General features: G+C 39.9%; 4 protein-coding genes and 1 long non-coding RNA gene across 11 annotated transcripts in view; 2 read left to right on the top strand and 3 right to left on the bottom strand.

The window, feature by feature from the left end:
* Nucleotides 1-3,891, top strand: part of LOC309715521 (transcriptional coactivator YAP1-like) — a 12,460-nt gene extending 8,569 nt beyond the window's left edge. For both annotated transcript variants that reach the window (XM_082548717.1, XM_082548718.1), the window contains one exon: nt 1-3,891. This exon is cut by the window's left edge and continues 170 nt beyond it. In XM_082548717.1, the coding sequence (XP_082404843.1) occupies nt 1-9 (9 nt within the window). In that variant the 3' untranslated portion in view covers nt 10-3,891.
* Nucleotides 1-10,151, bottom strand: part of LOC309715522 — a 15,556-nt gene extending 5,405 nt beyond the window's left edge. The window contains exon 1 of the long non-coding RNA XR_014279220.1: nt 10,062-10,151. This is a non-coding gene — a long non-coding RNA (uncharacterized lncRNA). The remainder of the gene's footprint in view (nt 1-10,061) is intronic.
* birc2 (baculoviral IAP repeat containing 2) lies at nt 7,747-15,563 on the top strand. Of its 6 annotated transcripts, none has more exons than XM_082548713.1 (13): nt 7,747-7,847; nt 9,210-10,017; nt 10,097-10,377; nt 11,392-11,694; nt 11,856-12,144; nt 12,898-12,997; nt 13,144-13,222; nt 13,319-13,367; nt 13,762-14,004; nt 14,115-14,213; nt 14,590-14,745; nt 14,852-14,893; nt 15,024-15,563. In XM_082548713.1, the coding sequence occupies exons 2-13, from the start codon at nt 9,924-9,926 to the stop codon at nt 15,215-15,217; spliced, it is 1,929 nt and encodes a 642-aa protein (XP_082404839.1). In that variant the 5' UTR covers nt 7,747-7,847; nt 9,210-9,923; the 3' UTR covers nt 15,218-15,563. The 6 variants fall into 6 exon arrangements, with proteins under 6 accessions (XP_082404839.1, XP_082404837.1, XP_082404840.1 ...); XM_082548711.1 differs by lacking the exon at nt 7,747-7,847 and adding an exon at nt 8,282-8,368; XM_082548714.1 differs by lacking the exon at nt 7,747-7,847 and adding an exon at nt 8,380-8,895.
* A 2,218-nt stretch (nt 15,564-17,781) lies between these two features.
* On the bottom strand, nt 17,782-20,305 carry rpl23a (ribosomal protein L23a). The gene is made up of 5 exons (XM_082548530.1): nt 20,205-20,305; nt 19,079-19,259; nt 18,656-18,832; nt 18,038-18,107; nt 17,782-17,846 (listed from the first exon to the last, which is right to left on the bottom strand). The coding sequence occupies exons 1-5, from the start codon at nt 20,272-20,274 to the stop codon at nt 17,832-17,834; spliced, it is 513 nt and encodes a 170-aa protein (XP_082404656.1). The 5' UTR covers nt 20,275-20,305; the 3' UTR covers nt 17,782-17,831.
* Nucleotides 20,306-20,864: 559 nt separating this feature from the next.
* ddx52 (DEAD (Asp-Glu-Ala-Asp) box polypeptide 52) lies at nt 20,865-25,156 on the bottom strand. Its single transcript, XM_082548018.1, has 15 exons — nt 25,054-25,156; nt 24,572-24,818; nt 24,291-24,430; nt 23,955-24,140; nt 23,713-23,856; nt 23,448-23,559; nt 23,296-23,368; nt 22,967-23,170; nt 22,785-22,875; nt 22,521-22,643; nt 22,277-22,427; nt 22,118-22,193; nt 21,773-21,844; nt 21,360-21,656; nt 20,865-21,069 (listed from the first exon to the last, which is right to left on the bottom strand). The coding sequence occupies exons 1-15, from the start codon at nt 25,138-25,140 to the stop codon at nt 21,033-21,035; spliced, it is 2,040 nt and encodes a 679-aa protein (XP_082404144.1). The 5' UTR covers nt 25,141-25,156; the 3' UTR covers nt 20,865-21,032.
* Nucleotides 25,157-25,716: the final 560 nt, after the last annotated feature.

Genomic DNA, 25,716 nt, shown 5'->3' with positions numbered 1-25,716 from the left:
TGGCTATAGACACGACCAGCCACTGGTCCAAATGTAATTTGGCATCAAATTTCCATAACGTGACTGAGAATTCTGGTGGATTTTTGGCTCCAAAGGTGGTACAGAACAACATTACAGAGAGAATATGCTACCGTTGTGTGATGGATAACCTAACACTACTCACATCCTGAGGAAGAAGGTGGTAAGCTGCTGGTATTTTACTCTTTTTGGCCCTGGTTTTAAAGAGAAGCACGACAGAACATCCATGTTTCTAATAACACTCCATTCTTTTTAGTCTTTACTTGGTAGCTGGTTTGGAACAAACTTTTAAAGTGCCCCGTTATACTCATTTACAGGTTCAGAATTTTATTTTAAATGTTTACTAGAAAAATCTATAAATGATTTTTTTAATGCTGGTTTTCTCAAACTGTACATTTAAAAATGCCTTGTCATTTACACTCCTGTCTCTTTAAGATGGTCACTAAAAGGCTGCTCTGTTTGGTTGGTTGAAATGACAAAAGCAAGGAAACACTGAAGAGGTTATGAAGTTAACAGGTTTTTAACAGTCTAAGAGGCGTTGGGTGCAAGCAGAAAAACATTCACATTATGATTAAATTCAATAGTTGATTATTTTCTCTCACAGAGAGCATTTTGCATGTAATTAAGGCTAAAATCACAGCACTCCTATAGTTTTTAACATATGTCAATGATGTTTCTGTCTGGTCGAGGAACTCTAACGTTAGGTACATTTATAATTACCAACTCTGTTGGTGATACAAGGGTGGCCTGCATCTGGATTTAACTAGTTCCTCGTGCTTGCTTTTGGGCTCTGCAAAACTGCCAAGTGGGTAATATGTGTTACATAGTGAGTTAGATGAGTAACGGAGGAAAAGCCCCTCAAACTGTTTAGCAATATCATGAAGTCCAGTACATGGTGTGGCATGCAAAAATTAATTGTAAAACACTTTAACCAAAAGGTGGCAGTGTTTTACAATAAAATTTTAGTGTAGTTGTCCACGCAACAAAATGGAAGTTTGTTTCTGCCACTTGAAAGAAAGATCTGCAAATTCTTTCTAAGTTGAAATTTATCTCAAAATTTAGATTTTTAAATTTTTAAAGTTCCAAGTTAAGTTAAAAGTTTGAGATAATTAAAAATTTTAGGAAGTATGTTTAATTATCACCTACAAACCCCCCCCCCCCCCAAAACTGTGCCATTAACAAGCTTTCTTACACCCAGAAATGCATTATTTTATGTGTTTTTCAAAATATTTTGTGTTACTATCCAAACATATGAACTTTAATATTTCTTTTTTAAAAATTATACTTTTTTTTTACCCAAATTATTAGGCTTAATATGATAGTAGCATGAATTCTGTACACATGTCACACTAACACTAACTTTTATCATGTTTGAACATCTCATGCTGATCTCAGCAGATTAGCTCACACAGAGTAGAGACTACACTGACACAGTGCGCCGCCTTGTGGTTCAAAGTGGTATTACAGAAGAGTACAGGCCAGCCCCATTTACTCTTCAGCTGATATCATGTTTGCAACACACAGACATCATCGCTACAATAAGATCCTTTCAACATTCACAGAAATAACAACAGCATATTAGGGGTACTTTAAAAAAAAAACAGAGTGAATTCACAAAAAGAGCATTTCAAAAGAATAAAAGTGGTACAGAAGCGATACGACGTTTTGTTACACACACTTTTAGTGGGTTACTACGTCAAAACAGCCTCTAAATTCAGATTTTTAAATGTACATGTGTGCTAAAAACAACAACAACAAAACATTCCTAGCAAGGGTCAGAACTAAGCAATCAAACTCAAGAACTAACACTAGGTGCGTTATACCTGACTAAAGACCTCCTGCTGAAAAGCTGCCACTTTTCTGGTTTAGGGACTTGATGCACTCTTGTGGTGTGACTCTATAGAATTTGTCATGAATGAAGATGCTAAAAGGAGTCGCATTTACTTCCAAACCTTAAAAGCAGTTGTTTGAAATCCTCACAAGCAGAAGTATTAAAACTTGGTCTAAAGACCTGACAATTCAAAGTCTGCCATTAAATAAAAATAATAAAAAGAGCTACAGAGTGATGCCACCATACAAAGGAGTCTTAGTTTGAAGACTAAAACTAGAATATAATCTGCTTTCAGGAGTCCTCCTCACACAGAGAGGAACTGTTACAGAGAACATCTTCAGTGAATGATCTCATGATCACTGTAACGCAATGTCTCCCAATACAGGATTTTCCCCCGGCAAACGGTAATCCCAACTCATCTGGTGATTTGATGAAGTTTATTAATTAATTAGCCCATCTCTGTTCTAAAAAGAAACCCTCACACCGCTCTGATGTAAAATCTCTGCATATACAGTTACTAACATACAGGTTTTACTTGTCTTGTTGCCATGTTAGGTTGCATTTTATTCCCATGATTTTGTGCACACAGAACTGGATTGAAACTTCACAAGTATGTGTTAGAGATTTGTTATACTGGATTGCGTAGCGTGTGGCTGCTTTGTCCACTCCTTTTCTTTGTTGGGTTTTTTTCTAACATAAATTAAATCATCTGCCAGCATTCCTCCAGCTTTGATAATTAAACTGGTTTATTCCCTTTTTTGGCTTGAGGCAATCCTAATGATTCTCCTCGTATAACACCAAAGCACCACCTCCACACAGAAAAAACGTGCAAGCCAAGTTTGAACTTCTCAACTGCAAATCAGCTACAATTTTTATCATTGCTGTTTATTTTTCAGATGCACTTTTCTACTATTTCAGGCATCCAGTCTTACCCCTTAGTTTCCTAAATTGCAAATGCATCAAAATTAATGGGGAGGATGTCAAAGGCTAATTGATTTTCTCATATTCAATGAAACGATAAGTCATGTGTCTGATTTACATTATATTATTTTTAGAATATCTTGTAGAAGATGCAGTCTTTCATTTGGGCTTGTTGTTTATTAACCAGTAAAATTTACTGCAACAACTAACCTGTTTCACAGTCTACAGCTACTTGATGTAGATTAGATGGTTTTACAGGAAAGCAGCATCATACCAGCAGTTTTGCATGGATAGGAATGCATTAGATGCCTGGAATAGTAGGAAAAATACAATATTATCATAGAGAAATAATCTTTTTTTAGTGCTAATAAGATATTGATTTGCTGCCACACTGTAGAGTTAGAATTGTTTGTGGATCAAGCGAAACGTGTCGTGCTTCATAAAAGGACTTCAGCATAAATCAAAGATCCTGTTCTGACTTCTCCAAAAAGAAAAATACTAAATGCGGATGCTGTGTTTGTAGTATATATTGTACTCTAACTGAAAAGGCTATCTGAAGTTGCAATGCAGGAGGCAAACATCAGCTGGGGAGCAGTTTAATTCTCCCTTATTAGTAAAGCTATGTAAGAAGTGTATAATCTGTTTGGTTTTTTTGTTGTTTTTTAACTGCTCGGTTGTTTCTGCAGTGTGTGTTTGTATATTTTATCTAAAGTTGAAGCTTTTAATTGTTGGTGAAAGAATTTCCTCTAACCAGCATTGTTAAATATATCTATTAGTATACAGTATAGAGTAAAAAGGTATAATTAACCCTCCCCCACAGTCAACGTTTTGTGATGTTTCCTAAAATTTAAGTACCAAACTTACTGAGCTGCTTACTGCTCGTACACATAGTGCAACACACTACCTAGCCTAATATTTATCTGAGGATGCATGACACTTGCTATGTATGTTACATATAATGACTTTTGTTATCCTATTTACAGAAAGTTTGGATGCAATCAGACTTATTTTATACCTTTTTATGCATGCGATTTATATAAATGTTCTTTGTAATCATTTTAAAGGAGTTTCTGTTTAACAAACTTTTATGTACCCCTAAATAAAAACATTGTTTCTTGTGATGTGCTGAGTTTGTATTGTACTTTTCGTACCAAACAAAATACTCTCCCTTACAGTTCTGAGGTTTTTATGTATTAAAAAACAATAAATGTAATAAACTTACTGCTTCCATAGGAATTAAGAGGGTATGAAATTCACTAGATTAACTGATCATCAGCAGGTGTGGGCACCTCTATAAAAGCAGACGTTTTGGAGCATTCAGGTGTGTATTAACACAATGCCTAGAAGGAAAGACATCAGCAACGATCTTAAAGAAGCGGTTGTTGCTGCGCATCCATCTTAGACCGCCTTTATTTCTTGTTTTCAGTAGCAACCAATGCCTATGATTGTCCCAGAGCACATTTTGAACAACACCATGGGCATTTCACACAGGTGGCTAGTTGTTACACTCTGGAAATGAAATGAAGGTGAGTGTTATTAACTCTCTGGGGTTGTATAAGCGGTTATAAATCATTTTGTAATGACATTATGAAAAAAGAGAAAAAACCCTCCTTTCTATTGGTGGAAAAATGTACCATGTCAACCAGTTTAACATGGTTGTTTAGGAAGAGGGGAGATTTTTGGGAGTGATGGCAGAGACGCATAGAGAGAGCAAGTTTCGAGATGTGACAGATTTGTGACGTTTAGCATGGAGTGTACAGTTAGTGTGTTGTGTTGTCTTGTGTAGTTAGTATATTCGTTGTTTCGTTTTGTGTGTCAGTAAGGCACTAATGAATGTCACAAAGGTAGATTGCAATGTAAACACTGTCCCCAGGTGGATGCTGGAGACAGTGTCTGCTGCTGCCTGCATGCCTGCTGCTGTCAGGCCTGCAGGTTTTAGGCCAGATGCATTTTTAGATAAATAATTGTATATACAGTGGGGCAAAAAAGTATTTAGTCAGCCACCGATTGTGCAAGTTCCCCCACCTAAAATGATGACAGAGGTCAGTAATTTGCACCAGAGGTACACTTCAACTGTGACAGACAGAATGTGAAAAAAAAAAAAAAAAAAAAAAATCCATGAATCCACATGGTAGGATTTGTAAAGAATTTATTCGTAAATCAGGGTGGAAAATAAGTATTTGGTCACCTCAAACAAGGAAAATCTCTGGCTCTCACAGACCTGTAACGTCTTCTGTAAGAAGCTTTTCTGTCCCCCACTCGTTACCTGTATGAATGGCACCTGTTTGAACTCATCATCTGTATAAAAGACACCTGTCCACAGCCTCAAACAGTCAGACTCCAAACTCCGCCATGGCCAAGACCAAAGAGCTTTCGAAGGACACCAGGAAAAGTATTGTAGACCTGCACCAGACTGGGAAGAGTGAATCTACAATAGGCAAGCAGCTTGGTGTGAAAAAAATCAACTGTGGGAGCAATCATCAGAAAATGGAAGACATACAAGACCACTGATAACCTCCCTCGATCTGGGGCTCCACGCAAGATCTCATCCCGTGGGGTCAAAATGATCATGAGAACGGTGAGCAAAGATCCCAGAACCACACGGGGGGGACCTGGTGAATGACCTGCAGAGAGCTGGGACCAAAGTAACAAAGGTCACCATCAGTAACACACTACAACGGCAGGGAATCAAATCCCGCAGTGCCAGACGTGTTCCGCTGCTGAAGCCAGTGCATGTACAGGCCCGTCTGAAGTTTGCCAGAGAGCACATGGATGATACAGCAGAGGATTGGGAGAATGTCATGTGGTCAGATGAAACCAAAGTAGAACTTTTTGGTATAAAACTCAACTCGTCGTGTTTGGAGGAAGAAGAATACTGAGTTGCATCCCAAGAACACCATACCTACTGTGAAGCATGGGGGTGGAAACATCATGCTATGGGGCTGTTTTTCTGCCAAGGGGACAGGACGACTGATCCGTGTTAAGGACAGAATGAATGGGGCCATGTATCGTGAGATTTTGAGCCAAAACCTCCTTCCATCAGTGAGAACTTTGAAGATGAAACGAGGCTGGGTCTTCCAACATGACAATGATCCAAAACACACCGCCCGGGCAACAAAGGAGTGGCTCCGTAAGAAGCATTTGAAAGTCCTGGAGTGGCCTAGCCAGTCTCCAGACCTCAACCCCATAGAAAATCTGTGGCGGGAGTTGAAAGTCCGTGTTGCTCGGCGACAGCCCCAAAACATCACTGCTCTCGAGAAGATCTGCATGGAGGAATGGGCCAAAATACCAGCTACTGTGTGTGCAAACCTGGTAAAGACCTATAGTAAACGTTTGACCTCTGTTATTGCCAACAAAGGTTATGTTACAAAGTATTGAGTTGTATTTTTGTTATTGACCAAATACTTATTTTCCACCCTGATTTACCAATAAATTCTTTACAAATCCTACCATGTGGATTCATGGATTTTTTTTTTCACATTCTGTCTCTCACAGTTGAAGTGTACCTCTGGTGCAAATTACTGACCTCTGTCATCATTTTAGGTGGGGGAACTTGCACAATCGGTGGCTGACTAAATACTTTTTTGCCCCACTGTAACTTTGTTTACAAAATGTGTACATAGGTTTTCATAATTTATTATTTATTATTGCATTTCAAGTTATGAAAATAATTTGCTAACTATTACTAGGATTTGTTTTTTGTGTGATTTCAGATCAGTTGGGATAATACAGTATGTCAATGGAAAAATAACTGTAAATTCAGACATGTGAGATTGAGCTGAAAACAATGATACCAAGCAAGGCAAGGTAAAATAAATAAATAAATACATAAATAGAGAAAACAATTTGAAGATAAAAATACAAATGTAAAACCAAAAGTAGCCAAAAATCACCAATTATACCCTGGACCTCAGAAGGTTAACTCAAAAAAAAATAAATCATCGGGTATAAATTGTTGTTCATGACTTGTGCAGGTTTCTGACATTTTGTGTAAAATTACACATGTAACAATCTGATTTTATTTTTTTTAACAAACAAAGTATGAAACTTAAGTTAGAATTGTTTTTTGACTTGTATTTGTAAATGAACCGCCCCATGTTGTGGAGCTTTCTGGATTTTACATTTATTGGGCTACATATTTATTTATTATACAGGCTATACGATACATATCACATGTGAATTTGGATTTTATGTCACTGAAATGTTTAATTATGTGGGCTACAGAAAATAATTACATTATGGACTATATTTACCACCCAATTTGATTTCCATGCCATCCTCATGCCACCCTAAGAACATTTCTCCAGGTCTGCCCTTGTGAAACATTGGAGTTGACAAAGGGTTTTGTTTCTTTCTTTCTTTCTTTTTTTAACCATAAAAGACACATTAATGGCAACTCATTCCACTTCATAACAACTGGCAACACAGATGCTATCAACCATCCAACCCACAGCCATGAGCATTGTGCATGCTCCTCTTGTGCTTACATGGGTGGGCACTCCAGCTTCTTCCTACAGCCTAAAGAGGTAGAGGTGTGTGTGTGTGTGTGTGTGTGTGTGTGTGTGTGTGTGTGTGTGTGTGTGTGTGTGTGTGTGTGTGAGAGAGAATATGTGTATGCCTAACTGGCAACCTGTACAGGATGTTAAATACAATAAAAAAGATTAGAAAACATTTTTTTATGTATAAATACTTAAATGGTGATTATAAGCTGCTTGATCACTCAGTTATTGAATCAACACCACTGTCAAGTGTACTTGCTTTGTCTCAGACAGCATTTGGGGCTGTCTCGATTCTCGGTACATTAATGTGTTAAGCAAATTTCCCCCAAGGGGGGGGGGGGGGGGGGGGGGATTTGCAGAACAGTGAAACCTTTATTCATACTGAAATTTTAAATTATTCAGAAAAACAAAGACTTTGCCGTTGAAGGGAAATTTGACGAAATTTTAAGAACTTCACGCTGTGACTTGTGGGGGCGTGGTGTGAAGGGAAAGCCCGACCCACATGCATTCAGTCATTCACGGGTTTAAAATGATTCACTGCATCGAAACGACTGCCTTGTGTTCACCAAGCCCTCTATGTAAGTATCTCATTTAATGGAATTTTTAAAAATGATTTTTATTTTAATCTAATAATCCTAAAATGTGACAAGATTTAAACTTGTGTCAGACTGTTGTTGGATTACGAATCTCCTGTAAATGTAAGAACATTTCTATATTTTTAATTCATCCACGAAGTCTTACATAAAAAGGTGAGTAGTATTAATAAGCTAGCTCATGTAATGTGGCTCTTTTTGTGTTGTTTAATGTGAGCTGACACAAAAACTGATTACTGTAGGGTCTGTTAGTGTATCAGTGGATTTTTAGTGGATTTTATCAGTGAAATACGAGCGAGAACATTTTTGACACAAAACATGCCGTTTTTAGTTTGTTATCCATCCAACGTGGCGACCTTTGGGACCCCAAGCACGACTTTCGGATGTAGGGACTTACCTGTGGGATATCTTATCGATTCATTCATATTTTGGTTCGTTTTAACCGGAAGTAAACTCGTGGGGGCGTGACCAGAATTTTCGGGACTTTCCGAGCATATTGGAAAGCGGTGAGTTAGCACAACAGTGGAAAGGACATATCACGCCACGTTGCTAATAACGTACCGTCTGGCGTTTTGCGTCACGGACATCAGCTAGTTTTTATTTCCCTTCCTCAGTGTTGTGGCCCCGCGCGTTAACGAAGCGGAAAGTGACTGCAATTCATGTTAGCAGCCGTTAGCATTAGCAAGCTAACGCCCGTTGCAAAGCTTATAATCATATCTTTCTTTAGCTGCTTGCTAACCGTGCGTTTTGGTTCATACTTTGATTGTGCGAAAAAAAAATGTAAATAAACCAAGTGCCCTCCTAACCTGACATGTTAATTGTTGGGACACATTAAATGGCTAAGACAGGAACTCTGTTGCGTAATTACAGACAGCTGGTGTGGAAAGTACCTGGCGGAAATACCGTACCTGCCACTGCAGTTTACAGCAAGTCTTATCCCTTTTCTCCAAGAATGAGAGCCCACGTTTGAATGCGGGCTCTCCTTGTCAATCTTCGCACTTTCAGTTTTGATTTATTAAGAAGTCAGTGTCAGGTGGGTTATAGGATCGCTCCAGCGATTTTCACATGAAGGTCAGTAGATCTGTCACAAGGTCTAGCTGCCATTTGTTGTGTAATGGTTTTGCTCCGAAACTGCTCTCGAAAGTGACAGGAATCGATCCTAATTTTATGTTTCAAATATATCACTTTGGAGACTTAAGCTTTAGCATCAAAACAGTTTGACATTTGTTTCTGTGACCTGCCGTGTAATTTTATATCAACTGAGCCTGCAAGATTTTCACTGCTGAAATGGCCATGAAACATAACTACAGCATGTCTTATGTATGTTTTTTTTCTTGTCATTTACAGATTCTGCTGATATAAAGGAGGCACTCGTGTTACCCCTGGAGGATTAATTTTTTTTAGTGTTTTGTTTCTATTGAATTATGAACCCTTAAACACCCCCAAAAAGGGATGTCCAAGATGGGGGGAGGGGTTTGAGAGCAGGAATTCCTTGGTCTGTGTGTGTGTGTACATCTGCTAGAGGCAAATTTTTAACATGTTTTGTTTGTTCACATAACCATATGCTATATGTTTGAGTTGGAGCGGTTTGGTGGCATGTCAGATATGTGTTTCCTAAGCGTGCATAACGATCCTGGGTGATGTCATGTTTACGTGTGCATTTTACTCACCCTGTGTCATTACTGCAGAGGATGGATTTTGTTTGACGTTCATCTGCGTTAACTGTGGCTAAAAGAGAGATGCTGACATTTAGGCAGTTAAATGTTTAGGTTCAGGTGTACCTCTTTGCTAGGCATAGGTAATATGCATGCAAGTAAAGATTGCATCATGGTTGTGGTGAAACTAAGATTTTTTTTTTTTTTGCACAAGAGCTCTTAAGCTTTAATTATCTTGATCTCGCTAAGAGCTCCCTCCTCTTTTGCATCCTTATCCATTCGTCTGCTTACCTCTTCGGCATTACTGAGTGTGTTTGTGTGAGAGAGCAAGACCTTGGGTTTTCTCAAACCCCTCTCCCTCAGAGGGACATCTCTTTTTCCTTATCTACTGCACTAAATTCCCAAAATGGAAACTCTTCTTCAGCTTAAAAACAATCAGTTTTTAATGGGTCTGTTTCGCAATGGGCCTCCACCTGAACTGCAATATGATAACTCCTCAGGTATATATGTACATTTTTTTCTTTTGAATTTATTTGTATCTTACCTTTGAAACTCAAACAATTTGTTTTTAATCTCTAGAGCTCTTCCGCATCTCAACCTTTGCTCGATTCCCAACATCTGCGGTCACCGAACGAAGTCTGGCGAGAGCAGGTTGGTTCTACACCGGCGTGGGTGACCGCGTGCAGTGTTTCAGATGTAACGTGACAGCTGAGGGCTGGCAGCCCGGCGACTGTCCAACAGAGAAACACAGACAGCTCTCTCCTTCCTGCTCCTTCATCCAGAGCCTCCCATCTACAGCCAACCTCCTCTCCTCTTCTCATTCCGCCTTCTCCCCTCTCCGCATTGTCCCAGCGATACCAGTAAGATCATCAATGCATGCTTCTTCAAATAAGAGTTATTACCACTCAAATTTTGGAGTCACTTAGAAATGGCTTTTTTCAAACCTGTGGTCTAGAGCAGGGGTAGGGAACTCGAGAGTTGGTGGCCAGCAGGTTTTACATGTGTCCTTGATCCAACACAGCTGATTTAAATGGCTAAATTAGCTCCTCAACATGTCTTGAAGTTCTCCAGAGGCCTGGTAATGAATTAATCATTTGATTCAGGTGTGGTAGATCTAAAACCTGCAGGACACCGGCTCTCGAGGACTAACGTTTCATACCCCTGGTCTAGAGGATCATCCTTTGTGGATTTGATCAGTCTAAAAGTTTTCTATAAAAATATAAATTATAGTAAAGAACTTGCCAGAATATTCTTGAGTCAAGAAATTAGTTATTCCATCAAGTAATTTCCAAAAACATTGAGAACTTTAACACAACTCTGTGTACTGCTACTTTCACAAACGAGCTCAGTCAGCCTTTTAGCGGTATCATTTAATGAGACTCCAATGTGGGTGGTACACCATCTTCCACATTTTCCTATTCTAATTAGAGGTAGTTTTTGGTTTTCAGTTGGTGGTAGTGGTACGCATTATTAGAACAAGAACCTTTGAGGAAGTGGGAATTTTGAGGCTCAGCTGGGCAAATTTATTGTTCTATTATCAGAACAGTTCTCAGCTGTGCTAGTATAATTGACAAAGGGTTTTTCTAATAATCAGTCACCTTTTTAACATGATGACTCACAGGCAACACAATGCCTTGTTCAAAGATGGATAGATTAGATTAAATTAATCATTTACAAGTGTTATAATCCCTTTGATGTTAGATTAAAGTAACCAGCTTTTTTTTATTTTTAAAGTTTTTCTTATTGATATGTTACATTTCTCTCAATTTCTTTTAAACAGTTATTCTTAATAGTTCTTCACAGTAAGATTAATAGATTAGTGCCCAGAGGCACTGAGCTGTCTAAGTTTTTTTTATTTTATTTTTTTTATCTAGCTTTCTGGTCCCGGCCCAGCTGCTGCTAACACAGCAGTAAACCAAGGTGAAGAGCCTGTTGGCTACCTGAATATGGCCTTCTCTGCTCCTCCGCCCTCCAGCCCACTGAGCTCGCGAGGTGTTGAGGACATGTCCCACCAGAGACCAACATGCCACAACCCAACCATGCGCAGAGAGCAAGACCGCCTGGACACCTTCCATTCCTGGACGCTCTCAATCATCATGCCTGCTGAACTCGCCAAAGCTGGCTTCTATTACCTAGGGCAGGGCGATCGAGTGGCCTGCTTCAGTTGTGGAGGACAGGTGTGTGTGTTGTTGTTTGTACTGGGTTTATTCTGCTTAAAGCCCTTTGTTAAAACAGTTATTTTACAATATAAAAATATGAGGCAGTATTATAAAGATGGGCAACATCATTCAGACACCAAACTGATGAAGTTTGGTTTTGTCTTTCTTCCCCTTTGCAGCTAAGTAACTGGGAGCCAGGGGACAGAGCATTATCTGAACACCAGAGGCATTATCCAAACTGTCGCTTTGTCCGAGGTGACAGGGCTGACAACGTGTCGCTAGCTGGTGCAGCAGCAACTGCATCCTTAGCTGCGAATTCCCAGATGTCTTCAGGAGCCACAGTCCTCACCAATGTGTCCAACCCTGCCATGCAGCAGAGTGAGGAGAGGCTGCTCACTTTTGTTAACTGGCCATCACGTATCCCCGTCCGCCCAGAGCAGCTGGCTAAAGCTGGCTTCTACTACGTAGGTATGGATGCTGTCAAAGAGGCACACCTGTTCAGTGACCTTGACTGATTTACCTTCATTAATTGACGTGTGGAACTTTTTATTGGGAGGTTATGCTACTCATTGGCTGCTGTCTGTAAATAAGGTGCTGTATTCTTCTAAAGTGGCCAAAAAGGCAGTTAATGCTAGTTTCAATATAAAAAATTAATATGGTTGAAAAACCATATTAATTTGTATGTTTTTAGTGCCAAAGTCAGACCCTTGCACGTGTAAATCACAGATGAAAAAGTTTCGTTTGACTTTGGTCATTATAAGAAATGCTTACTAGGTGATAATGTTCCTGGAAATTTACTCAGAATCTTTCCCTTACATGAAGTGGTTGTAATGCCAGTAACTTCGGAGGGTTTTCCTGCTGTTTTTGAGGGAGTTCCACAGAAGAGTTTTTCTTATAGAGTTTCTCTGATTTCACTGGAAAGTCCTCAAATAAAATATATCAAGGGGGACACCTGGTTATAAACTCAAGTGTCATAACGAAACTAAAGCATCTAAATGTGATGAGATCAGTGCTTTCGAGCTGAAAGCAAAATGAAAGAAGTGAAAAGAAGTTCTGTGTGTGTGTGTGTGTGTGTGTGTGTGTGTGTGTGTGTGTGTGTGTGTGTGTGTGTGTGTGTGTGTGTGTGTGTGTGTGTGTGTGTGTGTTTTTCTTCCCCCCTTACTTAAATTTGCCCAAAGCTTCTTACTGAAACTGAAAGCTCTTTGTTTGCCCCTCCTGAAGGTCGTAATGATGACGTCAAGTGTTTCTGTTGCGATGGAGGCCTGCGATGCTGGGAGTCTGGAGATGATCCATGGGTGGAACATGCTAAGTGGTTTCCTCGGTAAATACTGCTGTTGTAAAGTCGATTTGTCGTCAGTTTTATCCAGAACACAGTGTGCTGTAGAAAAGCGCTGCTTAGGCAAATGGTGTGCGTACCTGCGGTGGTTCATGAATGTTTGTATTCTTGTACCTCTTTTTTAACTGCAGGTGTGAATATTTGCTCCAGGAGAAAGGACAAGACTTTGTTCACCAGATCCAAGCTCGATTTCCTCGGCTTTTTGAGCAAGTTAGTAAAGACAAACACATCTGAGATTTAGTTCAAACATGTGGTTTGGAATGAGTCATTAAAAAAATGCTGTTTTCTCCCTTTTTTCCACAATAGCTTTTAACAAATGGAGACAATAACTCCAGAGAGTTTGTGGATCCACCAGGTGAGTTTGGAAAATGAAATTCTTTACATTTTTGAAAGGTTTGTTAAAATCTCCCCAAAAAGAATATTTAAGAAAAGAATAAACTTTATTGTCCCACATAGGATCTTTAACCAGCAAAATAAGACAAGATAAAAATGAATTCTACCATAATATACTTGCAGCAAACATTCGAGTGCACAACAATGTGATTCCGGACCTTTTAAACTGAGCAGAGTCCTTATTTAAAAGTGAAATAGATGTTGGGAGGACTGAGAGCAGAGAAACGATATAGGATTGTTAACAATTTTATGAGTCTGATGAATAAAAATGTTCTCATATTCTGATCGGAGAGACTGGTGCTCTTTGTTTTCTGTTAAAACTGAAATCCATAAATGTCTGCTTTCTCTTCACTCAGTGGTTCACCTCGGTCCTGGAGAGGAGCGGTCTGAGGATGCCGTCATGATGAACACCCCCGTGATAAAGTCTGCTTTAGAGATGGGCTTTGAGCGAAGTCTAGTCAAGCAAACGGTCCAGAGCAAAATCCTGACCAGTGGAGAGAACTACAGGACAGTCCAGGAGCTGGTCTCAGACCTGCTGAGTGCAGAAGATCAGAAAAGAGAAGAGGAGCGAGAGATGCTGGCAGAGGCGATGGCATCAGGTGGAGTTGACATTGATACTGTTCTCACTCCCTTAATTTATGGAAATGTAAAATCAAATCGGTTTAGGTGTTCCGTTGCAGTGAAATGATAATCTTTCCTTTCCTTTCAGATGGCTTCACCTTTGTGAAGAGACACCAGGCAGCTTTGATCCAACGACTAAAGAGTGTAGAGCCACTGTTTGAGCATTTAAGAGATCAGAATGTGTTGAGTATGTACATTTTTCAGCCCTCATATCTCAACAAACACAATTTTTGTCTGAATTCACATCCGTTCTTGGTTAAATAACAAATGAAAATCGGAAACATAATTTTGTCAGCAAAACCCTAATCATAGAGCCAGGGTTACATTTTTGTGATTTAAAAACATGGAGACGAAAGACCTGCACCTGGTGCCGATGCACAAACCTAGAGTGTTTGGTGTCAGGGGCAAATACTGTTAAATCAGATGGTGGATTTCTGGGTAGCCTCTGTTCTCAGTTTTAAATAAAGGTACAACATAACTTGAGGTGCAACAGTGTAATATTTTGTTGCATCTTTTATTTCAGCTGCTTAAAGTGTTTCACGTGTGCCCTTCTTTACCTGCAGGTGCTGAGGAGTATAGCGGTCTTCTGGCTCAGACATCTGCTCAGCAGCAGACTGCCAGGTTGATAGAGCTCATCCTCACAAAGGGAAATGCGGCAGCTGAGGTCTTCCGCAACTGGATTCAGAAAAATGACGTCCACCTGCTCAGAGATCTCATGGGTATGTGTGTAAGCAGTTCAAATACAGACGGGTTTGCACTGGAAACCATGACGGTGATCAAACTGTAGCTCAGTGGTTAAGTGCGTGCTGTCTTTTCTGCTTGTAGCTCAGTCGAACGAAGCTGCATCGCCAAGCCAGGATCTTTCAGGTATGTAGCCTGAAGCAGAGCTCACTGTCCTGTTAAATTGTTTTGTGTTCAACTCACTTTACTGTTTAATTACCATCTCTTCATTTACCTAATTTTTTTTTCTTTTTTAAAAATCTCCTTTGTATTACAGACCTCCCAATGGAGGAGCAGCTGCGGCGCCTACAGGAGGAGCGTACATGCAAGGTGTGTATGGATAAAGAGGTCAACATCGTCTTCATCCCCTGTGGACACCTGGTGGTGTGTAAAGAGTGTGCGCCATCACTGCGAAAGTGCCCGATCTGCAGAGGCCTTGTTAAAGGCACAGTTCGAACCTTTCTCTCATAAGCAGGAGATCTGCTGTCACAGTTTTATCATGTAAATCTAATTAATAGGCTACAGTTTATATTTATTGGAAAGGGTGGCAGGGTAATTGCACACCTTTTCTTTTGTTATTTTGTTTTTTTTTCTTTTTCCAACTTGTATGACTCACAAGTTTGTAGATTTATCTACATAACGAGATGAAGCTCGCAGACTAACCGTATCTGAAAGTGATGTAGAGTTGTAATGCTCATGCTTTTACTTATACTTTACCCTAAACTTAACAAGTCAGAAAATGGATGAAAACACAATGTTCAGTGCAATCTGTCTACAAATGACATGCTTGAATTTTAATAAAACAATCACTTTCAGAGTTGCATCTGTTATTGTGGTCTTTTCATTCATGCAGTAGATGTGTTTGCTACTGAGATAAAAAGGCACCTTTCTTTTAAATCATGGATTCTATCAAGCCCGATGATGATAGCTGTTAAACAACGATCATGACTGTAGTGGCATTGCTTTCACTGCTGTTGATATATTAATTGTCCTAGTTTGTCAAACATTAACCTGCATGTGCCAAAGAAAGTGTCAGTGCAAGCTGAGTGCCATATGTTCACTCTTTAAATTAAGCCACAAAGAGAAACTGCATCAGATGATTACAGGGGAGTCATGTACAGTAGGTTGATGCTTTCAATACAGAAGTAAAGAAAGTACTGTGATTGTCTGGTGACAGGAACAATTACAGAGGGCATAGATCAAAATGTCCTCAGTCTCTTCAGCAGCATGACAAAACAATAACAAATAATGCAACAAATCAAATAATTGATTAAAAACTAAATACTGTCAAATTCATGGCTAAAGAAAGTGTAATTGTTCAAATAGCATATTGTCCTGTTTAGACATAGAAAGAAATTGTCACCATGATGTGTTTTTCAAGTGTAACATTTCTGTATAGACCAGACACAGACTGATTCCCAGAGTGAGTCTGCAGCACTTTGGCTCTGCACACATGCTTCTGGGATTCATGGCGTTCACTGAGCGTGCTGCTCATGGTGAAGTTCACACTCCCAAGAATCCTGTCATCTGTAGTCAAATTTATTATTAAAAACAAGCACAGCTGTGACAGCAAGGTATAAATGATGAACCATTCAGCTAGCTACAATTAAAGATTTTCTACATAGTGTACATAACACTATGTACACTATATATGCGATGTTTGGGTTACAGGAAGCATTGTGGGGGTGTGTACAAGGGCATCGTAATAAAATATAATAAATAATTAAGGGTGGAAGGGCTATGGTCGTTGAATGATGGAAATTGCACATCTGCCAAAATATTGCACGGAAACAAAAAGAAACACACACAAAACAACATAATAAATAGCAAGTAGCAGCAACAGAATGATTGTAAAAAAAAACCTCTTAATTTGCATTTATGGTTCTGAGAGCCCATGGGTAAAAGTTGTACTTGAGTCTGTTGGTTTTGCACCTAATGAATCGGAACCTTTTTCCAGAGGGCAGGATGGAGGTGGTCTTTTATAATTGCCCAGGCTCTGGAGAGACATCTAGAGCCAACAATGGAGTCCAGGGTGGAGAGTGGACAGCCGATCATCTTCTCTGCAGTTCTGATGACCCTCTTTATTCTCTTTTTATCGGCTGTTGTACAAGCAGTGTACCACACGGGGATAGTGTGCACCAGCACACTTTCGATTGTGGCTCAATAGAAATACCGTATTAGGTCAGTCTGCAGCCTTTCAAATCTCAGAACCCTCAGGAAATGGGAAGCGCTGTTGGGCTTTCTTCACCAGGGCTGATGTGTTTGTGGTCCTCAAATATGTGGGTACCAAGGAACTTAAAGGAGGATACCCTCTCCATGCAGTCACCCTTTATGGATAGGGGAGGGAGATCGGCTTTTGGGATGCCGTCGCTGGTGCAGATGGTGTATAGGAGAGGACTCGGCACACATCCCTGTGGTGAGCCATTGCTGAGTGAAAGGGTGGTTGACTGATTGTGATACTTCTGTGTGTACCGCCACAATGTGCAACAATGCCTTGTCACACTCTTTTGCTGTGGAGTGAACCAGGAATGGGTGAGCACTGCTAATATTATGTATAACTGACAAATATTTAAACTGAAAATAGAGCAAGCAGATGTTTAAATCACAAATTTCCCCTCTTCTTACTGTTCTTTTGTGCTCCAAAAATATCATTAACATGTATAAACTTTTATAAAATGCGTAAATACAGTCAGTAATCTCAAACTCGCTATCAGGAGAGCTTAAACTAATAAATTTAGCAGGTTCTCATCGTCATCAAAGCAGATTTGTACTAAAAAAACTAAAATTAGAAACTGCTATCAAATGTAAGTGTTGGCATAAAAAAGGGATCACAGCCAATCGCTCACAGGTTGATAATTAAATGTAAGTGCTTAGATAAGCACTGATTATTTCCTATGCTGGAGAAAAGTGCATGCATTTCACTTTCAGGATGGAGCAGTATTTCCACAGCTTAACTGAATCATAATTACAATAACTCAAGTGTTTGTCAAAGGTGTAAATTACACTCCAAAAAACACACAAGATGACTGAAGAGCTTGTTTATACAAATATTTATTTTTATTCCACAAGTCTCTTCGACTGCTGTTTAGATGATGCCAATCTGCAAATAAAATAAAAAAGGATATTAATTACACAATGTTCATCAACAGAGTCGTCACATCTGTATCTGCACTGTTTTGCATCAGTGGTTCCTTTGAATGCATCACAGACATTCAGAGCAAATATAAAGTTTACATCACATGCACATGACTGATATGGCTTCAGAAAGTCAACAGCGGAATAAAGGCTCACCTTGTTTGCAACATCCAACGCATCGTAATCAGGTGCGAGACGGACGTACGCCTTCTTCTCACCATCAGGCCTGCACATAAAGGCATGTTTATTCACTACTGCTCACTACAAACATGTTTAGAATGTTTTTTGTTTTTAGATTGGTGCATCAGAAGTTTAAAAAACTGGAATCATGCTTTTTCATACTTTGATCGCTATTACCATCATGTGCACCAAATTGGCTGTTATTGGCTGTCAGATGTGGCAAATTCAAATTCATTACTGGGACATAGATGGACAGATATCAGGCAAATCATTTACCAGAAGGCTAAAACAAATTACACACACACACACACACACACACACACAGTCATTTCAATGCTATACAAAATTAATGGGTAAAAAAGGGTCCCATGACCCCCTCCACAATAACATCGGTTGGAAATCTTCCTGTAATATCCTGATGTGTTGGTTTGTCTTGTTTTCAGCACATCCACTTAAATGTCATATTTATCCAGATACTTGCACAGCGTATGATGAGTATATATGAAGTCAATGCTTCCTTCATGGGAAAGTGTAAAGGACTGAAAAGGTCTGTATGAAGTTGGCTTTCGGCTCAGCCTGTGTGAGGATTTCTACCTGATGAGTGTGTTGACTTTGGCGACGTCAATGTCGTACAGCTTCTTGACAGCGTGCTTGATCTGATGTTTGTTGGCCTTGACATCCACAATGAACACAAGTGTGTTGTTATCTTCAATTTTCTTCATAGCAGACTCTGTTGTCAAGGGGAACTTGATGATGGCATAGTGATCCAACCTATAAAATAAAATGCATAAGTTCTTTGGTCAGAGGTCCTCACTTAATTTCAAAGTCTCTACAATATAATTAAAGGTTAACTGCTTATTAACTATTGCTCACTACAAACATGTTATAAAAAAATTAAGATTGGTGCATCAGAAGTTTAAAAAAACTGGAATCATGCTTTTTCATGCTTTGATCGCTATTACCATCATGTGCACCAAGGTCCATGTTTGTGACCTGCGTGAACTGTTTGTAACTCACTTGTTCCTGCGAGGAGCACTCTTGCGGGGATATTTGGGCTGTCTGCGGAGACGGAGGGTTTTAGGGCGACGGAAGGTGGGAGAAGTCCTGACTTTCTTCTTCCTGTGGCTGTGTACGCCTTTCAGCACAGCCTTCTTGGCCTTCAGAGCCTTTGACTTGGCCTCAGTCTTGGCAGGGACAGCTATGATTGGGAGAAAAGAAAGTTACCACTATTAGACAGTGGTTCATTATTCTAGGCTTTGTCAATATGGCAAAGAACACTTTGGAAAATATCACAGCACTGTCAAGTCAACCTGTGGCCCACATACCACATACAATGTACACAGCAGGTCATCTACTGAATACTGTAATGATTTGTAGCTGATCCAGTGAAAGCCACATTTACACTGACACAAATACTAAAATAAGCATTATATACAAATGAAGCTGAATGGATCTGCCTCACAGCTATTTCAAAGTTAGACAGTACTTGCATTGAATCATGATCTTAAGATACATGTGCTTAAAAGACATGGGAGTTTACTTCTTACTGCTCAGTATGCACACAACCATATCTGCCGTCCACACAGTATTAACACCCAGAAGGCAGATTACTAGCACACCAACACGCTCTCAGGGTTTTTTACGTTACAGGAAGTATCGCTGACTACAACAGCTAAAACTTCAACAGTCAAATTTTCAATAACATCAAAGAAATTTAGAGATGCTCTCACGCGCTGCTAATGCAACGTTTTAAAGCCTGCTCAGGCCATTGCTAACATGAGCTAAAACACCTAATCCGCAGACATATCTGAGTTAATGAAGCCATAATGAGATGAACTAGCTAAGCCGTGTCCATAAGAGACAACTTAACAAGAAAACATTAGATAAATGTAACTGTAAACACATGCGATTTCATCAACAGCGGCTTGATTTAGCTTAGCTTAGCCAGCATCACGTTACAGTCTACATGCCGGACCCACACTCTTGAGATATCCACATATTTACAGCTCTGACAGCAATAACTTGAGCTCAAACAAAACAATTTCACTATATTCCTTTATACCGTACACATACGGTATAAATAGAGGCACCAAGTCAACTAAAATATACGATTTATTCATTCAAAACTGGTAGATTCACGAACCTTCCTTCTTCACCTTCGGTGCCATGTTGAGAAAGGAAGACTGAACGGGGTTTCCTGCGGTATATTGCATGGGCGAGATCTCATAGCAAATGTATCGCGATAGTTCGGAAATTTGCTTTTTTGCTATCACATTGATGAAAAGTTGCTCCGAAAATACTTTGTTTGCATGACTCTCAAATTTATTACAATAATCTTTTCTTTCTTTATATAAATTCATGAAAAAATAATTATGTAATTAGATAAACATATCTCCCCTCTCTTTAAGCACCAGACTGTTGTTACAGTGCTGTATGTGTAATTATTGAAGGAAAATAGGTTTCAGTTAGGTTTCAACAGTTTGGACTGGCAAGAAATATATTTCAAATTTTATATATAAAGACATTTATATTTATAAAGAAATTTCGCCTGATTTAATAACAGTTATTATATCTGTGTGTATGAATACCCTTTTTTTTTTTTAAGTTACCCTTAAAGTATTAATCGAACACTAAAAAAAAGTCTGGTGAAGGGTTGAACAGAAATGGTACATTTTAGGGCACCGTCTGTTATAGCTGGCCCTCAAGAGTACAATAACTTACAGTTTATAGTTTATTTCTAATCAAAAATACCCAGTTGCTATTTAATGTACTTTCACAGTCATCATCTTTATTAACAAATATACAAAATTCTGTTCAGTCAGGTGAACAAATGTAATAAAATGCCAAAAAAAGTTTATACACATATAAAAGTTTATTTTATACTCTCATATTACAAAGCAGAAATGTAAAGGTTGGCAATAAATCAGACTGCAAATGCATCTTCTCATCAGTCCATCTGCATCGCACTCCTCTAGTCTGCCTTCAGCTTAGTTTTCTTCCCCTTTTTCCTGTTGAAGAAGAAAGAATGAATATTAGAAATATTTTTATTCAAGTGGGTTCAATTTCTGGCTCCATACAGGCCTCTGTGATATATTTGACAATAATGTTTCCTACTTTCAACTTTTCACAGATTTTCACTTTAATGGTATGCTAAGGAAATTGGTTTATGTTGTGTACAGAGTCATTTATCATATATGTATGGGTTTTGTTTTTGTTTTTTTTTACATAACAGAGTTTGATAAGATTGCAGTTTGTAGTTTATTGGACTGGATAAATGTGCATGAAAGTCCTTCCCCACCTTTGTAACTTGGTTCCTGAAGTCTCTGTTGTTGTTTTCTGAGACACTTTCTTGTGTTTTTCTTTTCCTTCTTTCTGTGTTTTATTTCCTTTCTTCAGCCCCTGTCCTTTTGTCTTCTTTTCCTCTTTCTCCTGGTGTGATGTTGTTTGAGCTCCGTTTTCTCCTTTCTGCTCTCCTCTCGCTGCTCGCTTGTTTCCTTTTTTCTGATCTTTGCCTTTGGTCTTCATTAAGAAGCGAGGAGTTGTGCAAATGGTGCTTCTCTTGGGAGGTTTCTTCTCAAGTCTCCGCTTTACTTTGCTAAACAAAAAGATAACGACCAGACCGCTCTTACCAAAACTCAACAGGGAGCAATTAAGCATTAAATCAAAGGAAACATTTCTGTAAATGTGCAGGCAATCATGGAGCTTTCTTACCTGTGTATTTTCTTGAAACCAACCATGTAGTCTGGTACAGGACAGCCCGCTTGTTTTATAACATTAGCAATGCTGTTAAAGAGAAGCATAGGGGAAAAAAAGGAAAAACTACAGGCTCAGTATTTAAATTCAAGGTGCTTTAAAAATAAATTAATGGCAAGAAGTGACCTAAACTTGCAATCATTGTGCTGCAGTGAAATTATTTTATTAAAAAAAGCAACACCAACGATAGAGACCAAGAACCAAATAGGATGGTCCATGGAAAATCCAGAAAATTGTGTGTTAACAGCTGGATATGGGTTTGAATGAAGAAAAAAAAACTAACTCAGTTTGCTCTTTTCCTACCTGCGCAACAGAGGTTTGTCATTCTCTGTGAAGAAGGTGACGGCCTTCCCCTGATGTCCAGCTCTCCCAGTACGACCTGACAGACACAGAGTGTGATACGCGTCAAAGACAAAGTGGAAACATCAGGCTGATTATTTGTGGATCACTGTCCAAACCAACCAATGCGATGGATGTACTCCACAGCGCTGGTAGGGAAGTCGTAGTTGAGTACGAGGTTTACGCCTTTGAAGTCGATTCCTCTGGCGAGCAGAGCGGTGCAGATCAACACCCAAATCTTCCCGGAGCGGAAACTGTTCACCACGTTGTCTCTCTGACACATAGGAGCAAACGATGAGGACGAGAGCACTCAATAAATAAACTGAAATGGAAATAAATGACAGGAGTGGTAGGTGTGTTGATGTACCTGCTGCTGTGTGCGGTCTGCGTGGATTACATCCACGTTGATGCCTTCATACACCAGCTCATGGAAAAGCTCCCGTGCCCTTTCTATAGTCTGAACAAACACCAGCATGGGCGGCAGGAAGCCCTGAAACACAGAAAAGAGGACTCTTTTATTTTATCTTAGCTTGTAAGATAAAATAATCAGAAATTAGAAATGATTTAAACGGGTGTTTATGCAATAACCACTAATAAATCTGTTCTATTTGAAATCAAGTAAGCTCCTTACTTTTTTGATGATATCCCTCATTGCCACAAGCTTGCCATTCTCTGTCCCGACAAACAGCAGCTGCTGATCTACTGTATCCACAGCTGTATTTCTAAAAAAGATGAAACACCCATGTTTCTATTGTGACAAAAAAAGAAGGCATGAATTTGCTGCAGTAAGCAGTTCTTCAGCTAGAGCCGTACCTGTGCCCGATGTTTACAGAAACCAGGTTGTCGAGGTTCAGGCGGCACCACTGTTCTACATCTGCCGTGCAAGTGGCGCTGAAGAAAGCCCTGCGCACCTTTGGACCGGAGCAGGCCAGAAAAATGGTGGCCAGCTGCTCTCTGAAGCCCGTCTTGCCGTCTTCAAACAGCTTATCGGACTCATCGACAATCAGCCACTCCACACTGAAAAGCAACACCCAGAACATCATCGATCTGTCTTCTTTTTTATTTTTTTTTAAGTAATAAAGAGACAAATAGAGTGGGTACGACACACAAAAACCATCAGATTTGAGCAGATCAAATGTCACCTGCTGAGATCGACAGCTGGAGGATCCTGCTTGAGAAGGAAGATGAGTCTGTTTGGAGTACTGACGAGTATATCTGCACACAGAAACGTCAGGAGTTAAAAGCCAGTGAGATTTACTTATTTTTCTTCCCCTATGAACCAACGATCTCTTACCGTATTTTTTGTTTGACTGTGGTCCGTATTTCTTAGCCGCTAGTGACGCTTTGTCTATGATGTGAACTCTAAACCCGACTCCCTCTGACAGACGGAGCAGCTCTCTGTAGGTCTGAACACAATTCAACAACAATGACCAAATACTGCTGAAAACACAGGAAGTCAGTCACTTATCATCCTTTATCTATCACCAGCTGCTGTTGTTCACATCAGGAAAGGCCTCCTTACTTTTTAAACAGATCACTTTCTAATTTATGGTGCATACCTGGCTGGCCAGCTCTCTGGTTGGGGAGATGATCACACCTCTGAAGCCCTGATTGGCTGGCTGCTGCAGCTGAGCGAGCAGTGGGAGGCAGAAAGCCAAAGTCTTCCCAGATCCCGTGGGAGCGCAGGCCAGCAGCTCCCGACCCTGACAGACAAACCAAACCAAGAGTGAAACCCTCAGAAAAATCACCGTCTGTGCACTAATCCCAAATCAAAGAAATGAGGACGAGCGTGCGTGCTTACATGCATCATGAGGGGCATCGCCTGCATCTGTATCGGCGTTGGGGAACTGAGCCCGGCGTCTCTGAGGTTCTGAAGGACACGCGGGTTGAGGCGATACTCGGACAGCAGCTCCTCGAATGTGCACACAGGGTCAGGTATGTCACAGCCGTGCACATTTATGCGGTTTTGGGCGCGAATACGATTGACCTAGAATGAAAGAGAAATACCTTTTTCGATGGCGGATAGGGGGACAGCAGTAGTTCTGCACAGCATTTCACCACTAAGAAGAAGTTTTAAAATGTATCAGAATCTCTTTATTTTACTTCTTTGTGCTATAAAATGTAGCCCAGTAAGGACCTTTTCCTGATGAAGATGCTTCAGCCTCTTCAACGAAGATTTCTCCTTCCCGTCACTCGGCAGGTTTTGGATCTTTCTGTCCAAAGAAGAGGTCCAGGTGATGCCAGTTCCCTGCGTCTCTTTCAGCAGTTCACCGCCAGCTTCAGCCAGACAGAAGACATCAAACAGGAGTGAACAGCTAGATCATGTTCATTCTAAACGTCACTCGAAATTTTTGTAATAACAAGGTTTCCATAGTGAACACTTTAAAACTGCAACCTTTACTACTACAACTTCTTTACCTTTCACCTCCGCTTGGTTGCTTTTGGTCTTTTTCTTCTTCTTTTTGGTCCTCACTTCTCTCTCCTCCTCTTTGCGCTTTCTTTTGCCTCCTATGTCGGAATCTCCGTCTTCACTTCCCTCATATTCTTCCCTGCCCTCCTCTTCCTCCTGTGCCTGGGTCCAGCTCTGGGCTCCATTGGCAGTGGCAAAATAATCAATCGCAGAGAGAGGATCGGGAGAAGCTTCTTCTGAGTGACTCCTCACGGGCTACAAAATAAAACGATACACAAGCGTGTGTGTACATGTATGTGTGAGTGTTACGGTTGTACAATTCTTCAAATACATGTATTAAGCACAACAACTTGCCTAAAACGTTATACTCCTACACAAGCAGGACAGCAAAACTCGAGGTTAGCTAAAATGCATTAAACCATAGCGATTCGTTAACAGCAGCATGAACTGTTTTCATCCAGTACGTCATCAGCTACACTATAAAGCTTACCTTAAACCGAGCGGCGTCCTGACCAAACCTCTTCAGGTCAAATCTAGCCCCAACTCCGAGTTTCCGAAACAACTCGAACGCGTCCATTTCTACAACAGCGTGGTGTGCCCCGATCAGGCATCACTAATCAACTTCCGGATCATCCACCTCTCGCGCCCCCTATTGGGGGCTGTGAGTGTTACAGCGAGTGAGGCAACTTTACACTAATTATTCTCGTGTGTGTGTGTGTATATATATATATAAACCATATTATCCCAATTCTGGCCGATTTAGAAGAAAATTGTGTAAGAGTTGGTTCTTCAAGGATTTTCTTTATTTGTTACAATTCATAATCATACAATCACAGGTCAACCACGTGACCTGTGAAAGTGACACTAACAGATGAACATGATTCAACAATCTGAAAGTACTAACTTTACTGTTTTACTTCCATGGTGTTGTGAACAGCTGTTCAAAGCAACTGCCACTCATTCTGAGGACTATAATAAAGATGCTCTCCTGATATCTTGAAGTGGACTAAAAACTAACACTTCTGCACAGGACTGTATTTGATGAAACTTTAGAGTAGAGCGTATCTCATACATTCTGATTTTTGCAGTAGCAACCTTTAAGGTTGGATAGTGACCCAAAGTAGCAATTTTTTTATATTTTTTTTTTATGTAA

The sequence above is a fragment of the Aulonocara stuartgranti genome (genome assembly GCF_965226115.1).
Source record: "Aulonocara stuartgranti genome assembly, chromosome: 10".
In the NCBI taxonomy this organism is placed as follows: Eukaryota; Metazoa; Chordata; class Actinopteri; order Cichliformes; family Cichlidae; genus Aulonocara; species Aulonocara stuartgranti.
This window is presented reverse-complemented; position numbering and strand designations above follow the sequence as displayed.